Consider the following 13,611-nt stretch of genomic DNA (forward strand, 5'->3'; position numbering starts at 1 on the left):
TTACTGATACATGCAAAATGTGCAAAATGTCTTCTTTTTCTGGTGTTTCCAACATATTTATGCACTTGTTTAAACTATGTAAAATTCTTTTTAATTATATGTACTTTAATTCATTTGCAAGTATACAGCCATTACTTGTTTACTCCTATACTGGAGAAAATATCTTCATCACAAATTTAAATACCAATTTTGGAAGTGCTTTCTTCAGATTTAGGAAGGGCGCTCATTATTAATTTTTAGTTTTTGAGATCTAGTTGCATATTTCAGGCACATAGGAAAGGATGTATGGAGGTTTCTTTATTTATACATATATGTATCTCCTCCAAAGGAAAAGTCGCTCAATTAAAGAAGCTGTTATTCATGTGTAGAGAAATACCAATGAAACTATAGCTAAGGTTTCATAGCCTCCCAAAAGCCACTTGAGTTGGCACTGTGTTTTTAGTTGATGTTTCAATATGAAAACAATTGGCTTCATTGAAAAAGGGTGTTAAAAAGTTTAACACTTGAATTTAAACCTGTCAACATGTTTATTTTGTATTTTTTGTGCCTCTATCATAAAAACGAATGTTTTCAGAATAGTTTTTTTTTTGTGGGACTCTACAAGAAATTGAGGTTTCTCACTCTCTTGTTTCTTGTGGACTTTCTGTCTGAATTCATAGTTCTTCTAGCCTTCCTCCTGTTATCTCCATAGTCACTGTTTGCAGTGTAAGAATTCCTTATTCCCTGTCACTTATTCAGAGCATCTAAATTTTGTTTCTTTCTACACTCCATAGGGAGTACTTCTTGTAGAGTATCCCAACAAATCACAATGTCCAGACCTAGCTTCATTGATTCCTGTCTGTTTCCTTTCATCTGTTCTAATTGGTCTCTCTTTCACCAGCAATCCAACCTCTTTAACTTTACTTTGCTGAAGTTTTCAGCTCTCATTTCAAGCAAAATCCATGGATGAGTAGAAATCGGACTCGTTGGTATCAAACTTTAAAATAGACAAAAGTTTCTCCATGCCACTTGATTATCTTCAAAACAATCGTTTTGATTTCCATTTTATGATATTTACACTGTTGGTTTATTCTAGGTTTACTCTTTGGAGAAGAAAATACTTATATATCTAGATCTGGATCAGTATTCAGGAGTTCCACTTAAGAGTTTTAAAGTAATATCAAGTGTCAGTTCCCCTTACATAGTGACTTATAGTGTATGAGATTCTGACTAAATCAGTTAAAATTAGCGTGAAAAACCACATAGGTTAGCCTAAGAAGCATTGTCACAAGTTAGAGATATTTTCTTTAGTTTTGTTTTTGTTGTAGATCAAGCATTGATCGTTGATAATGAATTTGCTAAAAGATAAAGAGATTAATAAAGAAGGTCTTTCTAAGTCCAAGGGAAGACATTGTCAAGGAGCCAGCTAACTCTCAAAAAGTAACTTCTATTGAGACTGAATCTTTCTTAAGTCATTTCACTTGTAACACGTCACTGGTAGTATGGTTGTTTAATATTAATAGATGATGGGAAGTGTGGTGGAGGAGGCATGGCATTCCAAAATAATAAAAAATATAAGCTACATGTTTTTGATACCAAATACCTATTTCATGTCCAAAGGAGAGGTCTGCGTTTTTAAGGAACCACTTTATACTTTCCATATACTACGTAAATATTTTCCAGCTGAATGTAGCTGCTCAGGAAGGCAGAAAAGGAATTGAGTATTGATTTCTAACCATCAGATTTTTGTACTTTTCCTCTACCTTAAGTTATATTAGGTTAAGAAGCATAGGAAAGAAAAGAACCTTGAATGTTAGTTTTAGTAACATCCCTATTAAAGCTGCAAGTGTTGGCAGATTTAAAAAGATATAGAATTGACATACCATCAAGTTTGATGGAAGAACTCTACTTATGCAGTTTGCAAAACTTGAAAAAAGTCTAATCAACTTCCCTTATCAACAAGTAAATGCTGAAAGTGAAATGACTGATTCATGCATTGTACTGTATTTATGAAATCACTGAATGACGTTTGAGATTAACAATTTTCATTGCTGTACTTGATCATGAGTAGTCTTTAAGATTTATTTTTGTAGTTTCATGATTTATTTTTATAAATCAGTGAATAACTTTTTGACCTTTTAGATATAAAAATGTACATACCATATAAATATCATAACATAACATGTTTTTGAAGCAGTTTATATGGATGTGGATTGTAATCGTGATGTATATTTCAAATACTCATTTTTATTTAAGGGCAATGTTTTACAACAGCTTTTTTTTAAAATTGAAATTCAATTTTTTGGGGAGATACTATGCTATACTTTGTTGATATCTCAGTCTTTCAGAGAAAATACTTAAAACTTCTTCAGATGTCCATTGAAATTCATTGTCCAATGGCTGTTAAGGTTGATATTCAGAAGTTCATATACTGATAATACAAAAACATTGACATTTAAGGCATCCTGGTTCGTTGTTTTATTATGGTTGACGGACATCTTCATTGATGTTCGTTGATATCTTTGTGGCATCGCTTCTAGTAAAGCAGTGGTTCCCAAACTTGGGGGGGCCATGGCCCCCTGGGGAGCTGTAGCAGAATGCAGGGGGTCCATAATCTGAGGATATGTATATTGAAGCCAAAAAGAGTTTACGGGTTTGGCAGCCAGTGGAGGCAACTTATACAGGTGGCTATTGGGCCATAGACAGCTATCCTGCATGGAAAGTGGGTGACGCCCTGAAAAGGTTTGGGAACCACTGTTGTAAAGGAAAGGAGCTGTATGGTGAAAAAAAACTGATTCACTGATAGCTTTGTAGTATTGTGTTTTAACCTTTGATTAGAGAATGATCATTGATATGATTTATTTCATTGTATATTTGTTTCCATTCAGTAACGACATTAAGAGAGGCTGCTTTAGGATCTGAAAAGCAAGGGAGCCTCAGGTCTTAGTCTGTTTTCAAGTGCTCTTAAGATATTTATATGGATACCCGATGGCTGGTGATTTTAATTTTTATTCCTCTTTCATTGCAGAAAAAAGCTGAGGAGTCTCATAATATATTAGTAAAGTTAATACCACCGACGGACGTGAAAAGCGTGCTGGTAAGTTGTGCAGCATTAACTTGAGCTACTTTTTCCCATTCCCAGTCGAGTGAAAGCGTAATACGTATAGTTTCTCCCTAAATCTTTTTTAATGCTGTGTTCTTAAGTAATATAGGTGTTTTCCATTGATGTTCAACCACCCTAACCTGTTAAAAGTGACTGTTGTGTACATGGAAATCTGAAGATATTTTTGACATTCAGAACTTGAAAATTATGTTGGTTTCTTTGGTCGTCTCAGGTAAATGATTAATGTCCTTTAGTAATTTTAAACATGGAATACATTGAGGAGTAAAATTCTTCGTGAAATGAGGTATTTGTTTCATAATGGCTCATATTTCAAAATTGGTAAAATTTTGTGTCCTGATAATTATCATTGTGTGACAAATGTTAGCATAGAATTAGGTATGCTACAGTGTTGACTTAAAAACATTTTGTTTGTAAGTAAGGAAAACCTCAGACAACAAAATAACAAGTGAATGCTCTTTTTGAAGCAAGATTTGCTCAAGTTTGCCAAGTCTACTTGACAGTAAAAAATGGAATTATATTGATGAAATGAAGAGTTTATTTATTTCAAGTCTGAGCAGAATTCTATATATAGTGAAATATTTATACTTAATCAAGGTACTTTACTACTTAGCGGGGTCTTCATGTGTCATTTCAGTTTTCATTCTTTTTTTCCTTTGTTATTTCTCCTGTAGTATGTTTTTCTGTACTTCTCTCTTTTTCCTTAATGGGCATCTTTCCGTGCCTTCCAACTAGGGTTGCAGTAATTTGGTGAGACTTATCACTGGTAGCAATGGCTTATGTTAGAGATTTTCCTGAATCTATACAGCACAACTTGTCATCTAGGTGTTATTTATTTAATGATTTTTAAATGAAAGAAAACTTGGTCAGTGACTTTACACTACTTGATAATTATATTTGTCTTCTAAAAGTGAATCAGTGCTATAAACTACAACTGTTAGAAGTAAATAGTGGGCTGGAGGGAAAGCTCACAATTTGCACAAGATCTAGAATATTACTGTATGTGTTTTGTCCTATCATTCTTTAGTGTTTGATTCAATTCCATGCTTTTACTTCTTCCCATTTTGATTGAATTCCAAAGAAACACACAGATCTGTGTCCTTTTGAAACATTCTTGCATGCATGGTTGGTATGTAAAATGTATTGGGGAAGAGAACAGAATAGCTGAACACTTTTAAATTAAATTTAGTTGTTTTTATATAAAGATAATAATTTTTTTGAGAATTATTTGCTATGAGAGACTAAATACTGAAAAAGCATGTGCAATGGTTTAAGACAGGTGTAGAACCACATGTAAATTAAAAACTTTGTTTTTCAGCCACTTTATCATCAACCAACGGATACTGAGGTGTACATGACAAACAAGCGACAGTATGCAGGTTTCAAGAGAAGGTTGATGGAGAACTTCAAGAGACGTCTGGCCAGCAAGAATGAGAGAGACAACAATCTGACCCAAACTTATTCTAAGCTGATGACTGAATGGTTAAAAAAAGTAGAAAAGGTAAAATTTTAAACACCAGTTTTTTAACTGAATTTATTGTAGAAAATAGTGAAGCCTTGTCTACTTATATTGTAGTTCCAGTTGTACCAAAACAAAATAGCTCCTGGAATGTAATGATTAAGCATCATCTTCCTGGAACTATATTTTTTATTATGGGGAGTTTAGGGCTGTAATTTTCATGGTTTATTTCATGAAAAAATGACATTCCTAAATTACCATGACTTGTTTAGCCAATATATGAATAAAAAGATGTAATGTTGATATAAAAGATCCTGTGCATTGAAAATTCTGCCCTTTCATTAGCACAAGTTATAAGGTAACATTGGATATCAAACAGTTATGAAATTGGTGTGGTTATTTCACAATTACTTGGATTCTGCTTAGTCGTTTTAAGTCTAAAAGGTGTCTTGCAGCCAATAATTGTATATTGCAGTCAGAGCTCTTGTCCTGTGTGGGATTTTGAGTACCATCCTTGTAGGATATACATACCAGGAAGTGCTTGGTTAAGTCACCCCTAAAGCATTGTTTAAAAAAGGAGAAAAATGGCGTCACTGCTTGAGTAGGTGTTATTCATGTGTTACGCCTCTCATGCAGGTCCAGAATTTGGATAAAATAAAGAGGGTCCAGCATATGGCTAAGAATTGTCAAAAGAAAAAATTAGACTTGCAATAAATCTCACCAGTCTGGCATGATTATCAGTAAAGTTACATTGAGGCACAAGAACTAAAAGTGGTCCCAAAAGGTATGCAGTTCAAATCTGGAGTTTCAAGGTAGAAGGTTGTTGAATAGTTTTAGTTGTACAGCAGTTATGAATTCTTGAAGTTGTGGAGGCCATAGTGACCTCTTGATAGAAATTAGGAAAATGAAAGGATAAATATTTCTTTGAAAGTACTGCTGTATTTGAACATAAAGGGGGAAGGTTAAGAGCTACTGAATTTTTCAACAAAATGGTTTTGAAAATTTTTGAAGGTATCTTGATTGTTGGTGTGTTTGAGTCTTATTCTAAATGGTATTTCAGTGCCGTAGAATGTTGCTCTTTGGTTTGACCATTCGTATTTGCACAAAAAGGATGAGATTGGTTGGAGTTTCTTGTGAATTTGAATTTTATCTTCGTTGAAAAAATAGTGGTAAAATATATAGTAGACGTCAGCATTTACCTCTTCTTGGGGGTGGGTGACAGTTTGGTGTTGCTCTTGCCTACCTTTTAGGTAGCAGCACAGTGTAAGTAGTATTGCAATATTTTTTTTTATTTGTCCTTTGTTTTCTTTTACTCCAGATGCAGTGCTTTCTGGTAGTTTTTGTTGTTCCCCTCATGGCTGTATAACTCTTGCTTTTTCCTTTATTAAAATTTGCCCTTCACTAAAAAGCAGACTAATCCTTCTGGCCAGCTTTTTAAATTAAGATTTTTGTTGTGCATTCTTCTTTAATCACTGTTTAATGATGATTATAATAATGATAACTAAAGAGTGTTGGATCTAAGAAATTTTTCCTCTGTAAGGTGGCTTATGTCCTCAACATGAAGGCAGTTTAGTACATTAACAAAATGGATACTTTGATATTTTTCGTAGGGTATTAAGTTAAAGTGACTGGGAGGGATTCTTTATTGATTAAAATTTTTAAACTTCAAAATGTCTGGTCAATAATTAGGGTATTGTTCCTCTGTCATCAAGTTTTGGATAATGGATTCTCACGTTACCAACTGTTGAAATGGGTATAGTTATTTAAGAAAAGAAGGCTTCAAGTATATATGTACTTTCTATTTTTTATTTTTTGCAAATAAGGCTTGCTTTATACTTTGATAATCAGAGAGTAATGTTACTTCAGATTTTGTCAGACAAAAAAGTCATGACATAAGCCTCAATTTGTGACAGTCATTCACTCAAGAGCTATTCAATGATAATTTGTAGAGCATTCACTTAGTCTTAAAATAGATATGGCCTTCATATCTTACCCTCTTTTCAGGTTGAGAACTCCAAAAAGCACAAGGAGAAGGTAGCCAAAAATAGAGAGCTATTTGAGAAGGTTTTCCCGGAGCTAAGAAAGCAACGAGAAGAGAAAGAGAGATTCTCTAGGGTTGGTGCAAGAGTTAAAAGTGATGCTGAAATGGATGAAATTTTAGATGGCTTGCAGGAGCAAGAGGTGAGACTAGACTAGACTTCAATTTTGAAATATATTTACATTATTGTTTCTTTGATAGAAATAAATTGCTTTTGGTGGCATAGAAGTGAGAACTACTTTAGCAGTTAACCAGTTGTATTTATGTGACCAGTATCTGAAATCAAGCTTCACAACTTGAGAATAGGATAGTACAAGTAACAAGTATGAAGGAACGGAAGGTAAAATACTGTGAAACGCATCGAATATTAAGATTTAAAGGACTTTGTGGGGTACTTGGAAAAGGGTGGTGTATTTGGTAATCAATATTTGTAAGCATTATTCATGCACAAAGGTTCCTGGTCTCACTGAAGAGGAACTACACCAAGTTGGAGTTATTTAAATTTGACAAAGGTTTGGGATGTTTGCCTCAGACAGAGGATAACTTGACATGTAACAGGTTACAATAGTATTTTAATTATTTACAGAAATAGAATGATTCATATTTATAGAGAGGTTTCTGTTCACTCCCCATGTACCCCGCTGCTTTAGTGAGAGACTTTCCTTTGCCAAAGTGGTTGTTTTTTTAGTTCTATTTGTCCCAAAGATAGGCCTCAAAAAGGAGCAATCATTGAGTAGGGTTTTGGAGAGATTAGTAATTTAAGAGATAGTAATGTCATTTGGTAGAAGGGACCTGACTGAAGATTTTTCTGTTTCCGAAGGATTTTTCCTGCTGGTTCAATGTCGGTATGAATATCAAATGAATTGATGTGTTGTAATAAACATCCTCTATTTTAGGCCATCTTCTGTCATGATACAAATTTGATTGCCTACTAGCCTCTTGCAGGGATGGATTGAAGAGAGGAAGGAAGTAACAAAAAATAAAGTATGTTATTTAGCTATCTTAGGATTCCTTTTTGTCTTCCTGCACTTCAGTATCATTTCGTTGTATAATTTGAACGGGGAAGGATGATAGGTTTTTTTTTTATATTTTTTTTTAACATTTAGCCCAGAAGTTGGATTAAAGTGGCCCAGGTTTCAGTCAAACTTCATCCCCTCAGTGCAGGGGAGAAAAACATAGTGCAGTGGTTTTTAACAAGGTCCTTAATGCACTGGTAGCCATACTGCTGAATTGTATGGATTAAAAGCATTGCAGTTGTTTGCTTAAAGATATGAAGATTTAAATAATATTCTGGGATGCTTTTATGTAAGAATTATTTATCAGAATATGGACAATAATTATTCTGGTATTTATTGATGGAACATTTCATCAGTTTATGTTATTTTATTTTGAATTTCCCTTAAGTAAGCACATTTGTTATTTGTGGGTTTTAGGCGAACTGGATTCTGCTGTGGCAGGAATTCCCATAAGACAGATCTGTAGAATTGAATGAACTTCCTTGGCTGATGCTTCTGCTTAATATCAACTTACCATACATAACATCTTTTCTTGAGTATGAGTTGTTGAAAAATTTGAATTTTTGTTGCTGAAGAAGTCAAAAGAAAGAATTATTTTTTGTATAGTAATGCATAATTACAAAAATTCTAAATGATACAGTTCTTTTAATATATTGTGCTTGTAGTATCGAGTAAGTGATTTAAGCATTTATTAGTTTGTTATAACAATGATTTACTTTCCATATATTATAATTCCATTTATTATAGTTGTAATATAGTATTGTCTAAGGAACCTCTTATATTAATGGTAATGTTGACAAAGTGAGTGCAATATAGAAAAATGTCACGAGTCAGAGCTTTTGTTTTGTGATATCTTTCCTAAGGACTGCACAGATCATAGATTGTAAGCATGAACAAAGTGGTGTCAGTTGTTGATGAAAACGTTTAATACATTTCAGAATGAAGATAAGAAAATGCGGGCGTATGCCGTCATCCCTCCCATCCTCTTGGAAGAGAGGAAAAGGAAACATCGTTATACAAATAGAAATGGTGTGATAGAGGACCCGATTACGGAATATAAAGATCACAAAAATATTAATATATGGACCGAACAAGAAAAAGAAATATTTCGGGAGAAGTATTTGCTTAATCCCAAAAATTTTGTTGTGATAGGTAGTTATTTAGAACGCAAATCTGTCAGTGACTGTATACAGTTTTATTACTCTACAAAAAAGAAAGAAAACTATAAGATGTTAGTGAAAAGACGTATCAGGCGAAGACAAAAGCCTAATAATCAACCAGTGGTGGAAGTGTTTGGTGAAAACTCAACCCGCGTTCTCACGAGAGGCAATCTAGCGGCAATAAAGAGCCAGCAACCCCCAGCAACCACGAGGCCTGGCAGTGCATCTGGTATTGTTGATAGTAATAGCATTGGTCCCTCGGCCAGCACACCTGCAACTTCACCAGGTCCTAACATGGGACTGGATCTCGCTACGTCTGGGGGACCTGCTACCAGTGAATCAAGTACGACAAGCAACACTTGTAACCAAGAAGTTCGAGAAAAGGACAAGGAAAATCTTTCTGCCAGGTGTGTGTCATGGGAAATTATTACTTTGTTCTGTTTTTATATTGCCTGTTAAGTAGAGGATGCACTCAAGTTTGTTTAGGTATTTCTTCTAAAGATGTATAGGTAAAAGTACTGTATATGTTATTTGCTGAAAGATGAGTATTGGTGACTACAGTATCATTGCATAACATGTTCAAGAGGAAAATGAAGAAAGCATGGTAATATTTGAATCTAATGAATAACACTTGCTTCCCAATTATTTCAAGGGATTTATAAGTCAACCTTATAAATAGTATAATACCTGTTGGTATTATACTATTAAAGCTGTTACGGATTTAGACATGAATCTTTTAAGACAAGTGCATTTCTCTTAGAGGGATGTTTTATTTCTTGAGGTAAGATTAACCGTTTGGGTTTTATTACTGTATGATACAATATATATCGTAGAGAGTATAATTCCTCAAGTGTGCAAGAAATAAAAATTACTTAAGTAAGTTAATGTGCCGAAGTAACTTTTAAGATTTAAATATATTACGTTTCTTGAAGATATATACGTACATACACAATGCTTTGAATTAACCCGTGACACCTTGACAGTGTTTTGTCAGAATTGAAGCCGAAAATATTTCATGAATTGAGTCCCAAAATTGTAAGCCTTTTTTTTTTATATTAAGAAACTTGTCTAATAATGTCATATTGCATATTTATGGTATTTTATTAGTTCTTTTTATATATATTCTAGTTGGAATTATACTCTAATTGGAACTCTTTTCTGGGACGAAATCAGATTACACTGTATTCAATATCTTTTCATCTTGTGAAATCATTTAGAACTGTACTTCAGTTATTAAATTTGAGTAATATCAAGCTACCTTCCACTTCGAGAGTTTTAGTAAACATAGGTCTTGGTAGACAATATTTATAAAAAAACTTGAAGTCTGCATTGTGGAGAGCGATTCTCTTTCATAATGCTGATGAATTTACCCAGAAAGTTAACTGAGAATAAAAGAGATTAATATGAAAAGAAATACTGTATAACATTAAAAACTAAAAATGAGAACAGTAACTAAAATTTGTAAAATTTTATGTAAATTTCTTTAGGTTGTTGATAAAATGTAAATTTTTTTTAATGATACCAGTTAAAATCTTTAAAGTTGGTGGAAATTGTAATAATCAGAAATCAGCTTATAAAAGTTCAAATGAATCAACTGAAAAGTCTTTAGAGGATATTGGCATGATTGCTGCCACCTTTGCAATCAAAAGACATTTACTCTGATGTTCTGTCTTGATCGTTGACTTAAAATTATGTCATTTCTAATGTTTACATTTACTTCTGTATTTCACACACAGCGAGAACAACAAAGCTGTGGAGAAGCCCAGCAGAAGAGAGCGTATACGTAATAAAGACGATGACAAGACCAAAGATGCACAAGATTCCAGCGATGAAGATAATGCTGCAGAGCATGGTGAGTACAATCAGAGGCTTTTGTTTTGCCCTATAGAAGTGGCATTGTGGTCCCTCACACCTGGAGTGTTTGTTGTCCAGTCTATAACTTGAAGAAAATATGCATCAGTCAACAAGGTGTTGATGTATTTGATGTTGGTTAAGAGATAGTAATGGTACAAGAAACTGCCCATAGTTTTTGATAAAAAATCTCAGATTTTTTTTATCTTTTTAAAAAACCAAAGTTTGAATTAGGAATTTCGTGTGGGAATACAGTTGTTGTTCATCGAGGATTCACTTGCTGTTTCAAATTGATACACTAGTCCACTGCAAATGGCATAGTATAGAGGCACTTTCAACAATGGAATGTTCCGCAAAGTATTGATAAGTAGTATGTGTTTTCCAGCGTTTCTAGTCTATATCTTTAAGACAGGTTTGCCCTGTTTTGTCCGTTTTGCAAGAATCAGTTAAGTTGTCTCTTGTTATTCAGATAGTCTGTTTCCCGAGTGCTTCAAGGTTTTCCCTTCGGGCTAGTTTACTTCTTTTTTTTTAAGTTAGGATATCTTTGAACGTGAAAATTAGGTTTAATCTCAGCTTATTGGTCATTTGTTTGTAATCTGTATTGATTTTATCTGTGGCCACATGTAGGCTACATGCATGTATTGTATTGATTCTTCAGTTGTGGGAATTAGTAATGATTATAGTTAAGAATGACTTAATATCAGAGTGAAGTCTGCTACTAAGTATCTTGTTACAAAAGTTATCGATTGGTAAAGAAAATCTCGTGTATATTTAGGTATCCATGATTGCAATGTGCTGAAGTACTTACTGTCTTTAGAATTCATCAGAGGAGACTTAGAATGTTTTGAATGGCTTTCTGTTATCAATAGGCATATGTATATATTTCCTTAAGTTCGATGACATGTATTTATATTTTAAGAAATACAATTGGACTGCTTCAGTAGCAGGTATCCTTTGTCATTTAAACCAGTTTTGGTTTTGCTAAAATTAAGTGTCAGGTGCAGAAATTTGGAAATTTTTATTGGAGGACATATTTACACAGGCCAAAGCACAGCCTACAGGTTAAGGAGTCGACTTAGACTATAGGGCACATGGGATTCGTAACTATCAGTGCAGTTATCACGTATGTGAACACTTAGAATAGTACACATATTGTTCTATGAGGGTATTCTTTTCCAAAATAATTATTGGCGTCATTCAACACCTTGACAAAGTTTGGAAAAATGATTGTCTAAATTTGCTGAGTATTGAGAGGATGTTTTGCATGGTATGATTTGTGTTGTACATATTTTACCACGTTTTTAAATTGTGGAAGTTGTCGTTGGGGTGGGTGTCTGTGGTGCTGGCAGACTCTTTGGTGTCGATTGTCTAGAGGACTTTTCACTGACTGATGAGGTTTCCTCATCTTGGTGGCAGAGTCTACGATGTTTGTGCACAAAGTAGTAACTTGGAAATTTTGATCCACACGTTTTGCAAGGGAAGTATTGAACGTTCAAGTCGAGAATCTTGAGACCACCACTGCTCGGTGCAGGAGAAAGGCTTTTACTACTGTACGGTGATGCGCTTCTTGATCTTCCATTTGGAATGCTGAATGTCGACGCTCCCCTGCTGCTCTCTCCCCAACAGTCTCTGCCTTCTTGTTCGTGGACCATGTCTGTGCTGCCAGGTGAAGGTGCACTAGATCCTCTGAGCTTGTCAATTTCAACCGTGATGGGGTTTATGTGACGTCGCATGTGTTTCTAGAAAAAACGTGAATGGTGTTAGTGCTGCATTTTTGGACATCTTAGCAAAATTTTGGAATATAGTTTGATAGTTTGAGGGGTCAAATATTGTGAAGTGGATAGACAAATGAAAGATTTATGTTAACATGAAATTAGTTACCTGGTAGCAGTAGTGGCTCTTGAATGTATGATTGCAGTACACACAATGATAGGTCCTGCCAGCATGGTTGTTTGGGGTTGGAGGAGAAGTAGTCCCCATGTTGCCTTTAGCCATCCCAGATGCTGCTAGACGCAGAGAGTTTGCCAGACTACACTTGGCCAGCTCATTTCCTCGTAGAGAATCTGCTCTCGGTTGGGTGTTCTCAGACATTGCTCCCACTGCATCATCACATGAGTCGATCTCTTCCACATTTATTTCTGTGTCAGTCTCAGAATCGTCGTGGCTTGCCAGGGGCTGAAAAAATATAAAAGTTGTAAGTAAACATGATCTGTACTCTTAGAACAAAACAGTTAGAATATACTTTGAGAAACATAACTTACATTTGCTTTGTAAGCTCGGTTGATCACTCTTTCAAAGAAGACAGGCCCGTCGCAAGTGGCAATATCGATGATCACTGCTCCCGCATGTACTCTCTCGCTGAGTGGCTCATTATCATCCGCAGTGTACTTTGAAATTCTTCCCACGTTTTCAGCTTGTTTATGCGTGCTTTGATCATCTAAGGTGCCATTGGAACTCTCATCTAGGTTTTCATCTCTATTGTTATCTGTTGAGGGAGGTAAATAATCGTGTATAAATAGGTAACCGACTTTTGCTTATAGTCTCTTCAATGATATTTTTAAACTGAAGGGAAAACCCTTTTGAGTGTATTGCAAGGAAATTAGAAAAACCATTTTGAAAACTTTCTAGTATGCAACTGAAAGAATCCTGGCCATTGCTGATCATTGAGGTGTGTGCTACTGTAATCTTACCTTGTGGCGGGTTGATTTGTAGATGCGTGGGGCATGGTCTTGTAGGAGTAGGTCGAATGATCGTTACCGGCAAAGAGGAGGATGACGCCGAAGTGGCCTGTTGGTGAGGTGGCACAAGTCTTGCCAATCCTCGCCACATGCTGAGTGCCGGAGGCACTTCGGGGATGTCGAGGGAGGTTGCTGACGTTGCAATAGCCGCCGTGGAGGCCGTGGTGGTTGTTAGCAAAGCTTGGCACAAGGACACGACCGGAGGCATTTGGAGCAGGTGCCCAGCGACGAGGACCTGGAGAGAAATGT

The 13,611-nt window shown here is 35.1% G+C and overlaps 2 protein-coding genes across 4 annotated transcripts in view; one reads left to right on the forward strand and one right to left on the reverse strand.

Annotated features, from left to right (window-relative positions):
- LOC135198689 (uncharacterized) overlaps window positions 1-13,611 on the forward strand; it is a 97,960-nt gene that overhangs the window by 57,631 nt on the left and 26,718 nt on the right. For all 3 annotated transcript variants that reach the window (XM_064226516.1, XM_064226518.1, XM_064226517.1), the window contains exons 8-12: window positions 3,008-3,076; window positions 4,419-4,601; window positions 6,564-6,740; window positions 8,552-9,180; window positions 10,510-10,625. In XM_064226516.1, the coding sequence (XP_064082586.1) occupies window positions 3,008-3,076; window positions 4,419-4,601; window positions 6,564-6,740; window positions 8,552-9,180; window positions 10,510-10,625 (1,174 nt within the window). The remainder of the gene's footprint in view (window positions 1-3,007; window positions 3,077-4,418; window positions 4,602-6,563; window positions 6,741-8,551; window positions 9,181-10,509; window positions 10,626-13,611) is intronic.
- Window positions 11,628-13,611, reverse strand: part of LOC135198690 (hypermethylated in cancer 1 protein-like) — a 4,054-nt gene continuing 2,070 nt past the window's right edge. The window contains exons 2-5 of the mRNA XM_064226519.1: window positions 13,315-13,597; window positions 12,886-13,109; window positions 12,506-12,799; window positions 11,628-12,363 (exon numbers count right to left, since the gene is read on the reverse strand). Coding sequence (XP_064082589.1) covers window positions 11,926-12,363; window positions 12,506-12,799; window positions 12,886-13,109; window positions 13,315-13,597 — 1,239 coding nt within the window. The 3' untranslated portion in view covers window positions 11,628-11,925. The remainder of the gene's footprint in view (window positions 12,364-12,505; window positions 12,800-12,885; window positions 13,110-13,314; window positions 13,598-13,611) is intronic.

This window comes from Macrobrachium nipponense, chromosome 22 (genome assembly GCF_015104395.2).
Source record: "Macrobrachium nipponense isolate FS-2020 chromosome 22, ASM1510439v2, whole genome shotgun sequence".
In the NCBI taxonomy this organism is placed as follows: domain Eukaryota; kingdom Metazoa; phylum Arthropoda; class Malacostraca; order Decapoda; family Palaemonidae; genus Macrobrachium; species Macrobrachium nipponense.